General features: G+C 53.3%; 1 protein-coding gene across 7 annotated transcripts in view; it reads right to left on the bottom strand.

Annotated features, from left to right (window-relative positions):
• The window catches only part of DOT1L (DOT1 like histone lysine methyltransferase), a 64,542-nt gene extending 52,350 nt beyond the window's left edge, over positions 1-12,192 (bottom strand). For 2 of the 7 annotated variants that reach the window (XM_082072279.1, XM_082072276.1), the window contains exon 1: positions 11,789-12,192. In XM_082072279.1, coding sequence (XP_081928405.1) covers positions 11,789-11,869 — 81 coding nt within the window. In that variant the 5' untranslated portion in view covers positions 11,870-12,192. Of the gene's footprint in view, positions 1-9,109; positions 9,437-11,078; positions 11,263-11,788 lie in introns of those variants that run through there. The other 5 variants (XM_082072281.1, XM_082072282.1, XM_082072277.1 and 2 more) reach the window with 5 other exon arrangements.
• Positions 12,193-17,790: the final 5,598 nt, after the last annotated feature.

The raw sequence follows: 17,790 nt of genomic DNA on the forward strand, positions 1-17,790 counted from the left end.
GGGAATTTATATCCTTCGTTGACGGTTTTGGACAGTTTCAGTGCCAGCGGAACACATGGAGAAACCCCTTGTCCTATAGGTCTTCATAAAAATATCGCTAAATGACCAAATTACCAGATGTTTTGTCTTGTGTTAAATACCGAAAAATAAATTAAAAAACCAACAAAATCACAACGCACATCTCCAACGGCAGAGGATGCAGCTTAAGCAAGTGGTTTTACTAACACACCCTCATGCGGGGAACCCCGGCCAGAAGGGGCCTTTGAGTTTAGTGTTGTCATTCTGCAGGAATAATGAAGTTGAGAAAGCTCCACAGTGACTGCGGCTCTGCTGCCCGTGTTGAAACACTCACCACGGTTACTGCAGCCCATCTAACACACTTAGTCCCAGCAGACGAGCTCCTGACATCTCATGCAAGCCTTGCAACCAAAACCTGAGACCATCTCCTGGTGTTTCTTCAAAGCAGAGGCGGCCATGGAAGAGGGAAAACAGATCTGAAGGAAACACGGAGCAGCTTCCTTTCCTTTAGAGAAACTTTAAGTCCCGTTTCAACCTTATGGTTGTAAGATTTAATAAGAATAGACATTAAACAGCACCAGTCATCGCATCTGTATTCGTGCAATTGTTTATGGCACCGATAGAGAATCTTTGGCAGCTCAAAAGGCAAGTTGAACAGAAACCTCCCCAAAACCACAGGCTCGGTGCAGCAGCTCCATCCGCAGCCTCCGAACCCAAACCCAGCCGGTCGGAGCCACGCAAACACAAGTTATTTCATGCGACACAACCTCATCTCTTTAATGTGGTCTATACAGTAAGTATTTAAAGTAAAAAGTTGCCATTTATAGTAATCATTGAGAACGCCCAAAGCTATTCATAACAACTTTATTAAAACAACACTAGGCATGCATTAAAAGTTGGCTATTGCAGTCAATTCTCTCCAGCTGGACCTTATAATAAAGAGTTCTTATTTTCAACCTAAACGTACCATTTGAAATCGAAACGTGAGCTCCTAGAGAAACTCCAACAGTTTTTGCCAGGACATTTCATTGGAAAATCAACAGAATTTCTGATCGCGGGGGGTGGTCAAAATGGAAAATAAAAGGATAATGAGTGTTTCTATGTGCTCCAGTGCCCCAGCCAGCCCTCTGGGTACAAAAGGCATCTTGTGTCTCGCAGATACGAGAAGCCCTATGTGTGGTTTTAAAGGCCAAATAACACAGTGCCCAAAAGCTCTTCCCAAATACGTATTTTCAGGCAATCATTATCATTTTCTATAATCGCATAGGGTTTGTTAACCCAAATTAAAAAAAATCATCAACATGACCAGAAGTTCCGAGTTCTCAGTAGCAATCACAGCTATTGCTCCAACACACACACGTGAAAACTAAAGGGTCTCCAGTCATACAACGCGCCTTACAAACAGCAGCAGACGCGCTTCAGTCATCTGTCGATAACTTTGTCCAACAAAGCGCCCAATTTCTAATGCAAACAGCTGGATAAGGAGCTTTTGCAGAACACTCACGTGAGAATGACACCTGTGACACTTTTGCCACAAGCCAGCTGCTCCAAAGGCTTTTCATTGTTAACACACCGTCCCGCACCAGGTGTGGCTGGTTGGGTTACATTATTTTTTCAAGTTAACATCCCTTAGGATATGGCATTATTTTGATATCATTCTGTAATCCGGTAGCGTATCCTGGACTCTGGGTATATTTGAACAAGACTGGTGATCTCACAGTGCAACGATCCACAGTCTGAAGTCAATCTCCAACCTAAAAGAACGTGTGCAACTAAACCGGGCGGCAAGGAACGACACGCTGGTACCCTTCGAAATCCACCTCTTTCTGTATTTAGGCCCTTGTTTGGCCAGTGTGCTTATCCTGCAGGGGCTTGGGGCTGAACGCTGCGTTCTTCTGAACTTCATTTCCAAACCGTGATCCTCGGGAGGTCTGATCAGTCTACAGCGCTACACAATGAGGGGAGTAGAAAGCCTAAACCTGAGAGGAGAACAAATGGTTTCAAAAACCTGGATAAGGTCCTGAAAAACAGCAATCCAGCTCGTGCGCTTTCTCTCGGCAGCTCTCAAAGCACCACACAAAGAGCCTGCAGAGCCCTTATCTGCTCTTCATGCACGTTCTTTGCGCAGCTTTGGCTGCCCAACTGTCCCACAGCAAGAGCAGCTTGTCCCCGTGCAGAGCTCCCGAGTACTAACCACCGGCTCCGCTCCTGTATTCACAGAGGCCTCTTTGATTCGCCAAATTCCCGTCGGCAAACGACCCGTTTGACTCCCCAAACAAAGGAGGTCGGTCTCCAGCCCCGTTTGAAGGAGCAGCCGGGTTGCTGCAGGGGCAGCTCTCTCCCCAGGCAGTGGTCCATAAATCCAGAGGAGAGGATGTTACAGCTGGAGACAAGATGGTGAGCAGAGAACAAAAAGATGGATTAGGAAAAGCCAATCAATCTTGCAGAAGACTAGAGGGACAAGTGCCTCTTTAATGTCCCTGAGGTTTCCTCCATCTGTGGTGGATGATAAGCGTTTCTCTAGACACCAGAGCAGCAACAGGAGCTACTGCAGCGGCAGGAAGGCGTCCAGGACCTGCGGGCACCTCTCAAACCACCGCACCCGGCCGGGCACTTCGCGTTCCTCCTCCCACGGGGTTTCACTTCATTTACACCCAGTCTAAATTCCCCAATGCAGCCTCTAGGTCCAGAGCGTGTCCGCGTTCAATACACCTGCAAACAGCAGCTGACAAGAGCCTGGGAAAAGCCACGACAAAGTATTTCCAGCTGCCGGCTACACCACCCGGCACCCGCGTTTCGACACCTGCACCTCGCGCTCAAACGCCAGTTACGCTTCGAGTAAGAGAAAGGGAAAGTCTGCTCCTTGCAATATTTCTATAACCAGACTTCTTTTAATATTATCAGGCGTTATCCCAAATCAAGATTGTGTCATTTAGCTTCCATATCAACAAGCAAAGCACAAATCTTTCTACCAGGCGAGATGAGGCCACAGCTGGAGTATTGTGGTCAGTTCTGGGCCCCTCAGCTCAGGAAAGAGATTGAAGTGCTGGAGCGGGTCCAGAGAAGAGCAACAAGACTGGGGAAGGGACTGGAACACAAGCCCTATGGGGAGAGGCTGAGGGAGCTGGGCTTGTTTAGTCTGGAGAAGAGGAGGCTTAGAGCTGAGCTCAGCACTCTCCAGAACTACCTGAAGGGCAGTTCTAGCCAGGTGGGGATTGGGCTCTTCTCCCAGGCATCAGCAATAGGACAAGGGGCCGTGGGCTTCAACTCTGCCAGGGGAAATTGAGGCTGGAGATGAGAAAGCAATTCTGTGCAGAGAGAGTGGTCAGGATTGGAATGGCTGCCCAGGGAGGGGCTGGACTCACCGGCCCTGGAGGTTTTGAAACTGAGATTGGCCATGGCGCTTAGTGCCATGATCTAGTCAATGGGCTGGAGTTGGACCAAGGCTTGGACTGGATGATCCCTGAGGTCTCTTCCAACCCAGTCCATTCTGGGATTCTGTGATGAGAACCAAAAGTCTTCTTTGAAGCATCCAATTATTGTCCTTCCCTTACATCAAAAAAGTGTATATGTATACTTGTGAATGTCCTTACATTAGTATATATAAGCAGAGATCTCTGCTTTTCTCCCAGCCCTACAGACACAGTAAGTGGAGCAAGAGCTGCCAAGAGCGTATTCTGAAACACAGCATGAGAGCAGCCGAGTTTGATGCAGTTTCAGCAGTTAGCGAGTTTATTGTCACACAAAACTACATGGAAAACATAGAGGGTGTCATGGCCTCCTCAGTGGATACATAAGGACTTGTATAGAAAAAGATAAGCTGCGCCCAAGATCCAAAATATGCTGAAACTGCTCCAGGTAATCCCCATATAGCATGAATATAGTTGATCGGGGATTTTCAGACAAGACGGCTGCGGATGCAGGTGCAGCAGGGACTGACGCTTTGATCGCAGCTACCTAAAGCACAATAACACCGCTCTGCCTTTCACAGCAATTCCAACTGTTGCTACGGACACGGCACAAACGCAGGAGCGCGGTTCCCATGGCGGTGGGCAGGAGGGGCCAACAAACACAGCGACACAGCGCCCGAGGACACAGAGCCCGGCTGGGGATGGAGTGGCTCTATCGTGCAAAAAGACACATTAGTGAAATAAATAATAAGAAGAATGGAATATGTCGGGGAATGCAACTATTTGGGTAAAACAGCACCGTGCGATGGTGTAAAATATCGCCATCTCAGTTGAGTTTTAGGCAATATCCTCTTGCTCCAGGCCTGCACGCACACAGCAAAGCCAGGCCTCAGCTAAAACTAGAACTTCAGGGTGTTTTGTGAGTGACCCTACAATATTACAACATCTTCTTCATGTGTTGCAAATTGCTCTTTCTTCTAATAAGCAGGGAGGGAAGCCAAACAAGACCAAGGCTGCCAGTGATAATATATCATATCATATCATATCATATATCAAATCACCTGCAGCGCAATGGAAACCCAGCTGAGGAATGAAAAAGTAGTCTTAAAAGGCCAAACATTTTATAATTTCAGAAGTATATACTGTCCAACACTAATAATATTGCTGAGGTGTAAGAAGTAAACGACTAGTGCCAAAACCTCTGGAAATTGCCCTTTGCACTATAGGGAAAATATCAGCAAGTATCTCAATGGCAGAAACAGTATTATACCCCAGCAATTTTTAGTAAGCAACTTATTCAGAACTTTCTGCAGTGTTCTGGGTTTTGGAAGCTTCCAACACTTCATGGAGCTGTCTCCAGCCCTTCCTTCCATTTTCCACCTAATGCTAAAAACTTCTCTCAGTGTAGATATTTAGGAAACTACTCAGAACAGGAACTTCTTCGTTATTCATAGATCTGTTCATATCTATGAAGCCATCGTTTCCTGCTGTGAAATATACTCACCCTCTTCCTATGCTCTAAAAATAGTACCTACTCCATTTGATATCTATAGCATGTGGCAAGTACCGTATATTGAGTTTTATCTCTTGTTCCTCTTCAGAGTTAGTTTTGTCTTTAATAATTACTCGGAAAGTAAATATATCATGTTCACGGATTCTTAACAGGAAGTTCTGCTTCTGCGGATCCTTCTGTTAGGAAGGAGAAAATAAATTAAGCGAAAATATTTTAAATATATTGAGACACGTTACGCTTATCAACTTGTGATAAATACAGTGTCAGGGGAGAAAAAAGCACCCCAGCTCTGGTCCTCGTCCTGATCATCGGGGTGAAAAGCTTCAATCAGACAAAGGTTAACTCAAAGCAGGAAGAAAAAACCAAGGCAGTAAGAAAGAAGAGTAGGAAAGTCGACATATGGATGTCTGGGGAGCAGGGTGGTTAAGTTTCCCATAAATCTTGCATACCAAGAGGTAAGATATTTTGCCTAAATTCCCAGGGGGAGCACAACTCAGTCACGTATCTGAGGCTTGAAGGGATAATGGTCTCCATACACATCGGGGCTGGCAGGAGGGACGCAGCATCTCCTGGGCACGCTCGCAGCTGTCAGTGCCGTGTCCGGCTCCAACTGATGGGTGAACTTTAGGCAGATAAATGGGAATTACCTGAGCTGGAACTCTGGCCGGGACAGGAATATTAATCCTCACTCATCCGCTGACAGGGGCAAAAGGAATAAAAGGGTGATCTTGAACAGCTACTCTGCCTTTCAACAGTCACCCTGCAGATAATTCAGTTATATGAAAAATAAAGAGCACTGCAGCCTTAAGATTTGATACAAGAGAACAACTTGGACTTTTCCTATAGAAATATCAGGAAAAAAAGTATATGTCAACTGAACTCGTGACTGATATTGTACCAAACTGGGCAGAGCTTTGCACAAAACCAGGTCTGAACACGGAACAAGTACCGAACTGTCACTCAGGGCAAGTTCTACTTCAAAGGGTGAAGCCCAGAGGAAACTCCTATTCTGTAATAACCACGTGTGCGCAATTAAACGCCGTACAGTTACGTTCTTCCTCACCTCCCAACAGCACATTGCCGGGTTCCCTTTGGCATCCGTGAGAGCAGAAAAGTGCAGACAAAATGATGCAACTGTGCCAATTCTGTCATTTGCTTCTGTGTAATGTGCTGGGCAGTAAAGAAACTCGAGTACTTTTGAAATGACCGAGTTGATTATTTCCCAGTTTTACACTATTCACGCTCCCCACTCCGTGTTTTTTTCAGAAGTGGGGAGGGCAGCGGGGTGTTGAGAAATCGGAAGTCTGCTAAACTTTTCGAGCCTTTTTTGTTCACTAGAGAAGCTCCTACACGTAATTAGTCATCCCCACACACATTTCCCAACAAGCTGCATTGACAGCATCTGTGAAATCAGAGAAAATCCCCTAAACTTTGCTGACGGATTTCTGGGCCATTACTCAGGGCGTGAGGAGGTTGTGCCTGGCAAAGCCAGCTCGGCAGTTTCCCTGCCCGCCGCCCCGCCGGATGAGTCACATCGCGGGAAATCACCGCAGCGTGTTCCTTCCAGCCCACGTACTGTCAGCAGCGCAGCCCCAGGGCACCCCACGCACAGAGGGGCTGTCACCGGGCTCGGGGGCCACGGATGGATGGGCAGCCTCACCGTGCCCCCCAGTGCCACAGCTGCTCCCCCAGCACAAGCTGATCCAAGGGAAAACCCACACGCACGTGGAAAACGTGGAACTGTCTTCCAGTGGCTCAGCTTAGAGTCACAGAATCATTTAGGTTGGAAAACACCCTCAAGATCACAGAGTCCAACCGTTCCCCACCCCCGGCACTGCCCCATGTCTTGAGAACCTCATGTCCGTCTGTCCAGCCCTCCAGGGATGGTGACTCCAGCACTGCCCTGGGCAGCCTGTTCCAATGCTCCACAGCCCTTTGGGGAAGAAATTGTTCCCCAGATCCAACCTCAGCCTCCCCTGGCGCAACTTGAGGCCGTTTCCTCTGCTCCTGGCGCTTGTTCCTGGGGAGCAGAGCCCGACCCCCCCGGCTCCAAGCTCCTTTAAGCAGCACTGGAGTGTGATGGAGTGTGTGGAAGCGCTGGATTCGTACAACGAAACAGCAAACGCGGGCGGCTGTGGGAGCCTCAGCAGCACCCAGCTCGGGCGTGACAGCAAAGGGACCCATTTAGGACCAATTTAGGACCCTCCTAAACTGATCTTACCATACTGTGCTACAGCACCCAACTTCAGCAACCGCTCCCACGCCGTCTCAGAAGTCAAAGCTCATCATCAGAAAAGCTATTCCCAGTAAAGCTGAGTGACACACACACACAAAAAAGCCCTAAATTCTTAAATAAGATTCGTAATTCATCTCCACTGCAGTTTCAGAGGTGACAGTCCCTGCGGGCTGTGATCTGCCCCTGAGCACAGCACATTCCTCTGGTGACAGACCGGGATCAGCTGCATCACCCACCAGAGGAGGGAGGGAAAGAAAAGCCCCCATGGCACACACGCTCCTTGCCCTTCCCCCTGTCCTGTATCAGCACGCTCCTTCCCATTCCTCCTCGCCTCTCAACAGCTGCACCGAGATGCTCTGACAACACTCAATTAGCCAACGAGGATTTTGTGTCACTGCGACTGAGTTGGCAAGTCGGCAGCAAAGAGGAGGAACACAGACAAATCCATGAATTATTCAAGCCAGACGTATCACAGTTACTAATTTGGAGGGTTAAGCTCCAGCAGCTCATGGAAGACGCGCCTCACCCAGGTACGATGTGCACAACGGCTCAACCAGCACTGCCCCTCACAGGACAGAGTCAAGGGCCTGAGATTTCCAGGCTGTAAGATGGGAATAAAGTTGGTTAAAGATACTCAGAGCGTCAGTCAGTTCCCAGGCGCTACCACACAAACGCCTGGTCCTGGCCAGTCGAACAGGGAGGGGAGAACACGGCACCCAGAGCCCTGGCCCCCGCGGAGGTTTGCGGTCACCCTTCGGGGGAACGCTGTTCGGGGGCGACCAACGGGAAGGCCATCTAGATGAAAAGAGCAAGGGGAGACAGGCATGTCTAATTCTGAAAGCTGAAAGGACTCGCAGAGCATGCACCGGGACAGGCAGTGACTCACAGCCGCGCGGGACGGACGCGGTGCTGGGACGGCAAAGCCACAGCCAGCACCGCCCAGCCCGGCCCGGCGGGGCTGTGCCCCCGGCAGCACCCGCGCCGGCTCTGATCACCCTGCAAACCTGGTGCGAGCCCAAGGGACAGGAGATACGTGAACCACGGTGCCCCCTTACCGAGGCACGTGCTGCCAGAAAACTGGCTTTTCCACATTCACAAACTCCTGTGTTGCAACGGGCTGCACCTCAGTGAACGTGGATTTTGGTGACAAGAATGAGCTCCAGCAGCTCCGGAGCCTCCTGTTGCTCGGCTCTGTACATGAGCAAACCCGCACTGCTGCCAGAGATGTATCAGCAGAACCACGCCAGAGCAGATCGGGGAACCAAGCCAGGTTTAAAAATATAAACCACCCCACACGCGTTTTCCCCCACACACCATGGGCTGCGGCTCCTTCAGCAGGAACTGTTGTCTAGGGGAGTTCAAAGTACAGCCTCAACCGCCTCGCAGATAAGGCAGAATGCACCGTGATATGAAAATTCTCCATGTTCAAACCTCATAAATATTCAGATTTAACTAGAGTAGAAGTCAGAGGTGAAAGAATGAAGCGCTTTAAGGACAATTCTCTGGAATAAAACTAAATATCTACAAGTCTCAGAACTACAAGAGGACTTGACTCCTTGTACCCATCAGACCTACCTCTAAGCAGTAAGTACCAAGTTGCGCGTATCAGTACATAAAGTATGACCACAAATGCCATCCCCTGTTGGCATCAGCCTATTTAACACCACCCAGATCCATTAACTCTGCTGGCTCACCCATCTGAGCACAATGTCCCTCCTTTATCCAGCCCTGTATTTCATCCGCTACCAAAACAGTATCGCTGGTCACTGCCAACCTAATGCAAGCAAAGAATGTGGCAGGTATGTGGGAGACAAGGAGTTAAAGAGCACACAACAGAACGCACTCACTTCAGCTCTGATTAAGCGGGGCACTCGTAAAAACAGAGGTCAACATCAGAAAATATTTTGTGAGTCATGAGGAGAGATTACTCACCATGCACTATTCAACTTACTCATCACAGTGTGCTACGGACAGAGCTGCTCACCACGGATCCAGGAGGAAACCGTGCCCTTTCCTTTGAGACGGCGGAGGGCGGGGAAGGAGTCACACTTTCAGTTCAGCTGTAAGGCGGTGGGAGGCTGATCTGCGACACCAGCGCTCTCCTCCCACGGCCCTAATTACACTGGGAGGGAAATACGTGTTTCACATCACCCTCCCCGGCTCTTTCTGCATCCCAACAAGCTGCAGTTTGTCAGCTGAGCTATTGTGCAAACTCAGCAGTCTGGAGAGACCCCACTTCTATTATCCATGAAATAAGCAGCAGTCCTGCAATAAACAGACACGTCATTAATCCAAGCAGCCTTTAATATGAGACATAAGACCCTTCGCCTTTTACGCAGCAATACTGACACCGCTAATTTAAGATGTAGCGAGAGCATAAAAATAGCCAAGTTACTCAATGCGGGTTACATCACGCTCGCCAAGCAGCACGTCTGCAACACCAGTCACCCTGATCCTGGGAAAGATGAGTCCCCGCCATTCCTGGCGCTCTCACCAAAAACAATTAGCAAGGGCCGCGAGCTTCCAAAGAGAGCTGGAGAGAAAGGGGAGGGGAAAACACACCTCACTGCATCCAACAGGAAGCGCCAAGAACGCTGCTAAATAAAACTCCCTAAAGTGTATTTCTTTCCCGCAGGTATCCCACCTTGCTTCCTAGGAACCAAGCAGCAGAACGAGCAGTGAAACTAAGAAATGTTCTGCTTACGTCAAACAGAGCTGAGCTCTGAAACCACAGCGGTGCAGCCGGCGCCGGCAGCTCCAGGCTGAGCCGGCACGGAGAGCAGGCCGGACACCGTTATCCCCGCGGCTCCAGCGCCCGGGTGCTGCGCCAAGGGCAGAGCCGCCAGGGCGTGTGTGCACACGAGTGTGCGCACGTCTGTGATACAGCGCGAGCTCCTCACCCGGACTGCGGGACGGAGTACTGATGGGCTCCAGATGAACTTCTGTATCACTGTGGAAAAAATCCGCAGCGCACAGAGGTGGGTTTAATGGCAGGATGTTTGGCTTTGGGGGTATTCCTAACACACGCACTTGTGGATTTGTGCCCATTGCGTTTGTGATTAACTGGAAAAGAACATCTATGTGCTCTGCCATCTCCGGAACCGGCTGCTCAAGTTTTCCTCAATTAACCAAATCCTTATTTCCCAGCGTCGAAACGCACATGGGGCGGGGGGACGTTGGAGGTTGCGATTTGTTTTCTTAAAGCCTGTAGGAAGTTTTGTGAATATGCATCAAAACCATTCCCTCATTCCAGATAAACCCCTAACCTACATAAGCTTGAGCCTACACTTGGCACAACCAGCTCGGAGCCACAAGTTAATATTTGGCAACGCAGACTCCAACCGAACTGGTCATCGTTCTGCTTTCAGTTTCCGTCAATTTGAGCGGAGCGCGCGCCCGCGAACACACACACGCGAATGACAGAAGGGCTGCGGAACCCGCGCGCCGGCCCCCACGGGGGTGTTTTGGACGGCACGCACACGGCAGCAGCACCGACAGGCGGGCGGCGGAGCCGGATCCGCAGCCATCTCCCCTGCCACAAGCAACACGCTTCTCACCATTCACACACAGGCGCACGGCGATTGACGAGCGAGCAACAACACCAGCCTGCGTGTCCCAGGGTGTTCTCCCCGTGAAGCAGCACACGTACGAGAGCAAAGCCTGAAACACAAGGGGTAATCAACAGCACTCAGGCCAAGCACAATATGCATATATAGAAAGTACTCAGGCCGAGTACAATATACATATATAGAAAGTACAATATACATATATATATACATATATATAGAAAGAGGTTTTTCCTGTTACAAACTGGTCTCAAGGGGGCTACAAACAGAGTGAAAAATTGCTTAAGGGTTGGTACAAACCCCACACACGTACAAAAATAAAACCCAAGCCAAACCTCTCCAGCCTTTCGCCTCTCGCTAATCCCAACACGGGCGTTGTTATCAAGGTCACCCATCTCGCACTCAGGCTCGGGAGAGGCGGGGAAAAGTCCAGCAAGTTGGGGAAAAAAAACCGCTCATAGAACTGAACGGGGACAAGTGACATTTTCTGTGCAAGCACGCGGGTTGCGGCTGCCATCAACCGACAAACCCCACTCGAATGCTCCTCAGAACGAATAAAAGAGAAGCTCCAAGGGCACCGGTTTGAGGGGAAGCCGAGCAACAGCACCAACCCTACCGGAGGCAGAGCCCGCAATTAACGCTCCTCCTCGGCTTGTTCCCACTCCTGCCGCCGGGTTTGGGAGGGGGGCGGTAATTCAGGCGGTTTCCCCCCGCTCTGGTTATTAACCGGGCACAGCCAAACATGAAAACTTTTCATTAAGCAGTCCTCCTCCTCCCCGCCCTGCAGTTTAGCCAACCAGTTATCCAAAGAAACGGGGGGTTTGACCTGCGGGAGAGCGGAGCCCCCGCCGCGGGGTCGCTCCCGCATGGAAGCGCTGCCGGGTAAATAACGCGGTCGCGGCCGCTCCCGGGAGGAACCGGCGGCGGCGGGCGGGTGAACAAGTGCCGGAGAGCGGCGGGGCCGGAGAGGCCGGGGAGGAGGGGAGGACGCGGGGCCGGGGGAGGACGCGGGGCCGAGCGGGGCAGGTGCCGGGCTCGTACTCACGTAGACGGGCAGCGGCCAGGGGTAGACGGCGGGCTCGGCTCCCACGGGCGACTTCAGCCGGAGCTCCAGCCTCTCGCCCATGTCGGCAGCCGGAGGAGAGGCGGCGGCGGCCCCGCACCATGCTAGAGGGGCCGGCTGGGCGGGGTGCGGCGGCCGGGCCCGGCCGGGGGCGGGGGCGGGTGCGGTGCGGTGCGGCGGGGGCGGGGAGGGGAGGCCGGTGCCGGGGGGGGCGCCCGCTCCCGCGCCTCCTCTATTGTCGTTAGCGGCTCGCGGGGCTCTCCGGCGCCGCCGCCATCTTGGGCCGGCGCGAGGCGCAGCACAATGAGCGCCGCGCGGCCCGGACGACGCGCCAGACGCGGGGGGCGGGCGCGGCCGCGCGCTCCCTCCCCCTGTCCTCAGCTGCCCTCCCCGCGCGCGCCCCCGCCCCGCGCGCGCCGCCGCCCGCCGCCCCCTTCCCCCGCCCCCCCCGCGGGCGCGCCCGTGCGTGCCGAGGCGGCGCGAGAGCTCCCGCGACTCGCCCGCGGGCGGCGCGCGGGAGGGGCGCGGGGTCACGCGGGCGGCGGGGCACGAGCGGCACGTCGCGCACGAGGCGGGGGGACAGGGCGGGGCTGGCACGTGCGCGGCCGCAGCACGAGGCCGCGGGGCGGCCGCGCGGAGCCGGGACCCCCGGGTCATGGTGCCACCCGCACCCGTGACGCTGCAAGGCTGGGACACCCGTGGGACACCGGAACACCCGTGTGACACTGGAACACACGTGTGACACTGTGTCCGTGTGACACTGGAACACCCGTGTGACACTGCGTCCATGTGACACTGGAACACCCGTGGGACACTGCGTCCATGTGACACCGGAACACCCGTGTGACACAGCGTCCGTGTGACACTGCAACACCCGTGTGACACTGCGTCCGTGTGACACCTGAACACCTGTGTGACACCGGAACACCCGTGGGACACCGGAACACCCGTGGGACACAGCGTCCGTGTGACACTGGAACACGCGTGTGACACTGCGTCCATGTGACACTGGAACACCCGTGTGACACAGCGTCCGTGTGACACTGCAACACCCGTGTGACACTGCAACACCCGTGTGACACTGCAACACCCGTGTGACACTGAGTCCATGTGACACTGCATCCGTGTGACACTGGAACACGCATGTGACACTGCATCCCTGTGACATTGCATCCATGTGACACTGCAACACCCGTGTGACACTGGAACACGCGTGTGACACTGCGTCCGTGTGACACTGCATCCGTGTGACACTGGAACACGCGTGTGACACTGCGTCCGTGTGACACTGCAACACCCGTGTGAAACTGTGTCCGTGTGACACTGCAACACCCGTGTGACACTGCGTCCATGTGACACTGCAACACCCGTGTGAAACTGTGTCCGTGTGACACTGGAACACCCGTGTGACACTGGAACACCCGTGTGACACTGCAACACCCGTGTGACACTGCGTCCGTGTGACACTGCACCCGTGTGACACTGGAACACCCGTGTGACACTGCGTCCGTGTGACACTGCATCCGTGTGACACTGGAACACCCGTGTGACACTGTGTCCGTGTGACACTGCATCCGTGTGACACTGGAACACACGTGTGACACTGCGTCCGTGTGACACTGCACCCGTGGGACACTGCGTCCGTGTGACACTGGAACACCTGTGTGACACTGTGTCCATGTGACACTGCGTCCATGTGACACTGTGTCCGTGTGACACTGCGTCCGTGTGACACTGGAACACCTGTGTGACACTGTGTCCATGTGATACTGCGTCCGTGTGACACTGCACGGCTGTCACACAGCGCTGCGGTGCTGTGCGAGGCTGGAACACCCGTGTGACACTGCGTCCGTGTGACACTGTGTCCGTGTGACACTGCACGGCTGTCACACAGCGCTGCGGTGCTGTGCGAGGCTGGAACACCCGTGTGACACTGTGTCCGTGTGACACTGCACGGCTGTCACACAGCGCTGCGGTGCTGTGCGAGGCTGGAACACCCGTGTGACACTGTGTCCGTGTGACACCGCGAGGCTGTCACACAGTGCTGCGGTGCTGTGCGAGGCTGTAGCTCCCCATGTGAAGGCACAAGACGGGCACACGGTGTTGAGGTGCCGGTGCGAGGCCGCAACACCCGGTGTGACAGCGCCGGGCCGGACGCCGCGTTGACGGGGCCGTGCGGGGCTGGTGACCCCGGGTGACAGCGCTGCACGGTTCACAGCGCAGTGCAGTGACCCACGTGCAGTGTGGCTGCTGGTGCAAAGTCTGCGCGAGCTGACAGAGCGAGCTCGTTAGAGTTGTAACTAAGTTTTGTAAACTATACCCAAGATTCTTACCTTATCTTGGAATTTCACAGGTTGTACACAAGTTTTATCTCTTAGTTTGAGAATAAAGAACTGAAAGTTAGTTCTGTTGGTTCTCAGTGAGTCCTTATTGTGAACGGATGGGATGTGCTGAGGATGCACATCTAAGAAATCGGAGTATTTTACATGATTTCATAATGAATATCGGAATAGTGCCTGTGCAGTGACAAAAGGTGACAATACACGGGTGAAGAAGACTCCTTACTTCATCCTGAAGACCCCCGAACGACCACCAGCGCACACTGCGCACGCTTAGAGTAGTTCCAAGGGGTTGCGACTGATATTGTGAAATAGTTGTGCAATCTGATGAATATGCAATACATACGTTGTAACCCTAATGAACATGTATGTAACCAAATTGTACAAATGCAGTGGAGTTCGAATCAGTGGTGGAAGCTTTGGGTGCGAACCCCTGGTTTCCCAGCGCTGAAATAAAAGCACCGCATAGAACTACGTCCCTGGTTATGTGTCTCCTTTGCTAATAACACCATCCTGCATCTCTATAGTGTCCTGTGGTGGCCGGAGCTGAGTGACATCACTTTGCATCTCTATAGGTGCCCAGCAGTGGCCAGGAGCAGAGTGATACCAGTTTGCATCTCTATAGGTGCTGGGAGCTGAGTGATAAAAAGTGGCCTTTCTGGTGCTGATTTCCCTCATTTGGTGCCCTGGGGTGTGGGTTAGAAAAGCCCCTCAATATCATTGTGCCCACTGCCCCATGTCCCCTCCCAAGCCGGGTACAAACTCAGCCGCTCTTCTCTTTGTATCCCTTTTTTCCTCCTTAAAAGCCCGTACGTGCAGAAAGCGACATAACCAGGAACGCTTTTCTAAAGAAAACACTAAAATCATCAAGTCAGCGGTGCTTAAACTGCTCTGACTGCCTCTTAAATAATCAATTCATATTTAATTAGCTTACCACAAAAATTCCATTAAATTTAAATAAATAGACATGGCAGGAGTTCTCCGAGGCGCAGCAGGCTCCGTTTAAAGAATTCTCTTTGAGTTCCTTAGGTTGGTCTTTAATCAGTTCATCGCCAAAGTCCGTGTGTGGCCCGAGTGGCTCCTGGGCTGCTGATGAAGAGCTACCGAAGCTACGAGGGTTTCCCGGACAGACCCGGCCGTGCTGGGCTCAGCACCAGCGGCTTCTGGCAGGTAGCGGAGAGCAGGTCACTCTGAAACTCCTGCCCTAGCCAGAAGATCCTTTTGTCACTGGTTTCTCTGAGTTTTCCATCCAGGCAAAGAGAGGAAAGCAAGGGCAGCAGGTTGTTTTCGGGGAGCTGAGCTGGTCCAGGGAGGCGGGAGCCACTCTGTCCTCTGAAATGTCGCTTTTTCGGGTGGTCTTTGGCTGCGTGTCGCTGTGCTCGCCCACAGCTCAGCGCCGCGCTGCAGCGGGACCCGCCGGGCGCTGCCGGGGCTGCACGGGACGGGAGTGAGAGAAGGGAATGGAGAACAGCTGGAGAACAGGAGCTGAGGGGAGACCTTCTGATCTCTGAACTGCCTGAAAGGAGCTTGGAGCCAGGGGGGTCGGGCTCTGCTCCCCAGGAACAAGCGCCAGGAGCAGAGGAAACGGCCTCAAGTTGCGCCAGGGGAGGTTGAGGTTGGATCTGGGGAACAATTTCTTCCCCAAAGGGCTGTGGGGCATTGGAACAGGCTGCCCAGGGGAGTGCTGGAGTCACCATCCCTGGAGGGCTGGACAGACGGACATGAGGTTCTCAGGACATGGGGCAGCGACAGGGCTGGGTTATGGGTGGACTCCATGATCTGAAAGGTCTTTTCCAATCTAAACGCTCCTGAGTCGGTGACTCTGGGGACATCTGGCACAAGTGATGCTCTGAGCACACCGGCACAACCCCGTGCAAAGGCGCCTCCTCCTTGGCCGGGGGGTGGGATGAGGCGGGTGCGGGGGCTCGGGCTGCACATCAGCTTCTCCAGACCTTTTCAGCAACATCTCATCTCGAGTATTGACCCAATTTAGCTGACAATAACAAGTTATATCACAAGGTGGGTTAATACAGGCAAGTCTGTTCCCTTCAGATTAAATATTCCAGCTGGAGCCCTGTGCATTTTTCCCTGTATTGCCGTGGTTCCCGGGCATGGGGCAGCTCTCCACTCCAACACCAGTTCCCTGCTCTTATGTCCCGGCCCACACAAACCTCCCCTCGTTCTGGGTGCCCACAAGTTTCTGTTTATGTCTGATTTGGGCTCCCGTGGGATGAGGTTCCCGGTGCCCATCGTGGTACGTGGGTTTTCCTCCTCTCCCCGAAGCCTGGAGATCAGCCCAGCTCCGTTCGCTGTTTGGGGGTAGGACCGATGGAACTCGGGCTCTGCGGTGGCTCCCGTTGCACAGTTGGTTTCAGGGAGCAGTTAAGCTGTTCAACCTCTGCTGGAATTGGCCCTTGAAATAAGGCAGGACGTTCGACAACACGAACGCAGACCTGGCACACGGAGCTTCCCTTCCCCTCCTTGCAAAACGACCCGAGTGCCATTTTCCAAGCCCCATTTTAATTTCCCGGGGTCAATCCTGCGTCGTGCCAGGGAGTTCTCTCCCACATGACAGAGCAGCATCTGTCCTTTCCATCTGTCCAGCAGCTCCCTGGGCCAAATCTCTGCCTGCAATTGCCACAACAACAAAATGATGCAACAGTTTCCTCTTGGGATGCAGAAGTGACGTTAACACCAGGGGCCAGGGTGGGCAAGATGCTGCGCTGGTGCTGGCGAAGCTCCGGGCAGGATAAAGCCCTTTGTGGTCACGAGTGTCCGGCAGGGTGGGGGAGCAGCCGCAGCACATGCAGCCGCCTCAATGGGCTCCTTGTTCCCGCAGCACCGCTGGCCGGGTCCCCCGCTCCGTGCCTGGCCCGTGGGGACACGACTGCCCCCCAGCTCACCCGGCACAGGGCACCCGTCACCCACAGCCTGGGCATGGCCCAAACATGGGGCACCCATTGCCTAAACATGGGGCACCCATCGCACAAACATGAGAAATCTGTCACCCAAACATGAGCTCCCAGCTTCCCCACCCACATATAGGGCACCCATCACCTCCACCTGAGCATGGGGCACCCATCACCCAAACATGGCCCTTCCATCAGCCAGACATGAGTACCCATCCCCCTCACCCATCCACAGGGCACCCAGCACCTTCAAACATGGGGGCATCCAGCTCCCCCCCCCAAATGTGGGGTACCCATCGCCCAAACATCAGGCACCCATCACCCAAGCACAGGGCACCCATCACCCACACCCAACCATGGGGTGCCCATCACCTCCAGCCAAATATGAGGCACCTATCACCCAAATATGGGGTGCCCATCATCCAAATACGGGGTGCCCATCGTCCAAATATGGGGTGCCCATCATCCAAATACGGGGTGCCCATCGTCCAAATACGGGGTGCCCATCGTCCAAATACGGGGGGCCCATCGTCCAAATATGGGGTGCCCATCATCCAAATACGGGGTGCCCATCGTCCAAATACGGGGTGCCCATCGTCCAAATATGGGGTGCCCATCACCCAAATATGGGGTTCCTATCATCCAAATACGGGGTGCCCATCGTCCAAATACGGGGTGCCCATCGTCCAAATATGGGGTGCCCATCGTCCAAATATGGGGGGCCCATCACCCAAAT

This window comes from Streptopelia decaocto (assembly GCF_964273445.1).
Source record: "Streptopelia decaocto genome assembly, chromosome: 24".
Taxonomy (NCBI): domain Eukaryota; kingdom Metazoa; phylum Chordata; class Aves; order Columbiformes; family Columbidae; genus Streptopelia; species Streptopelia decaocto.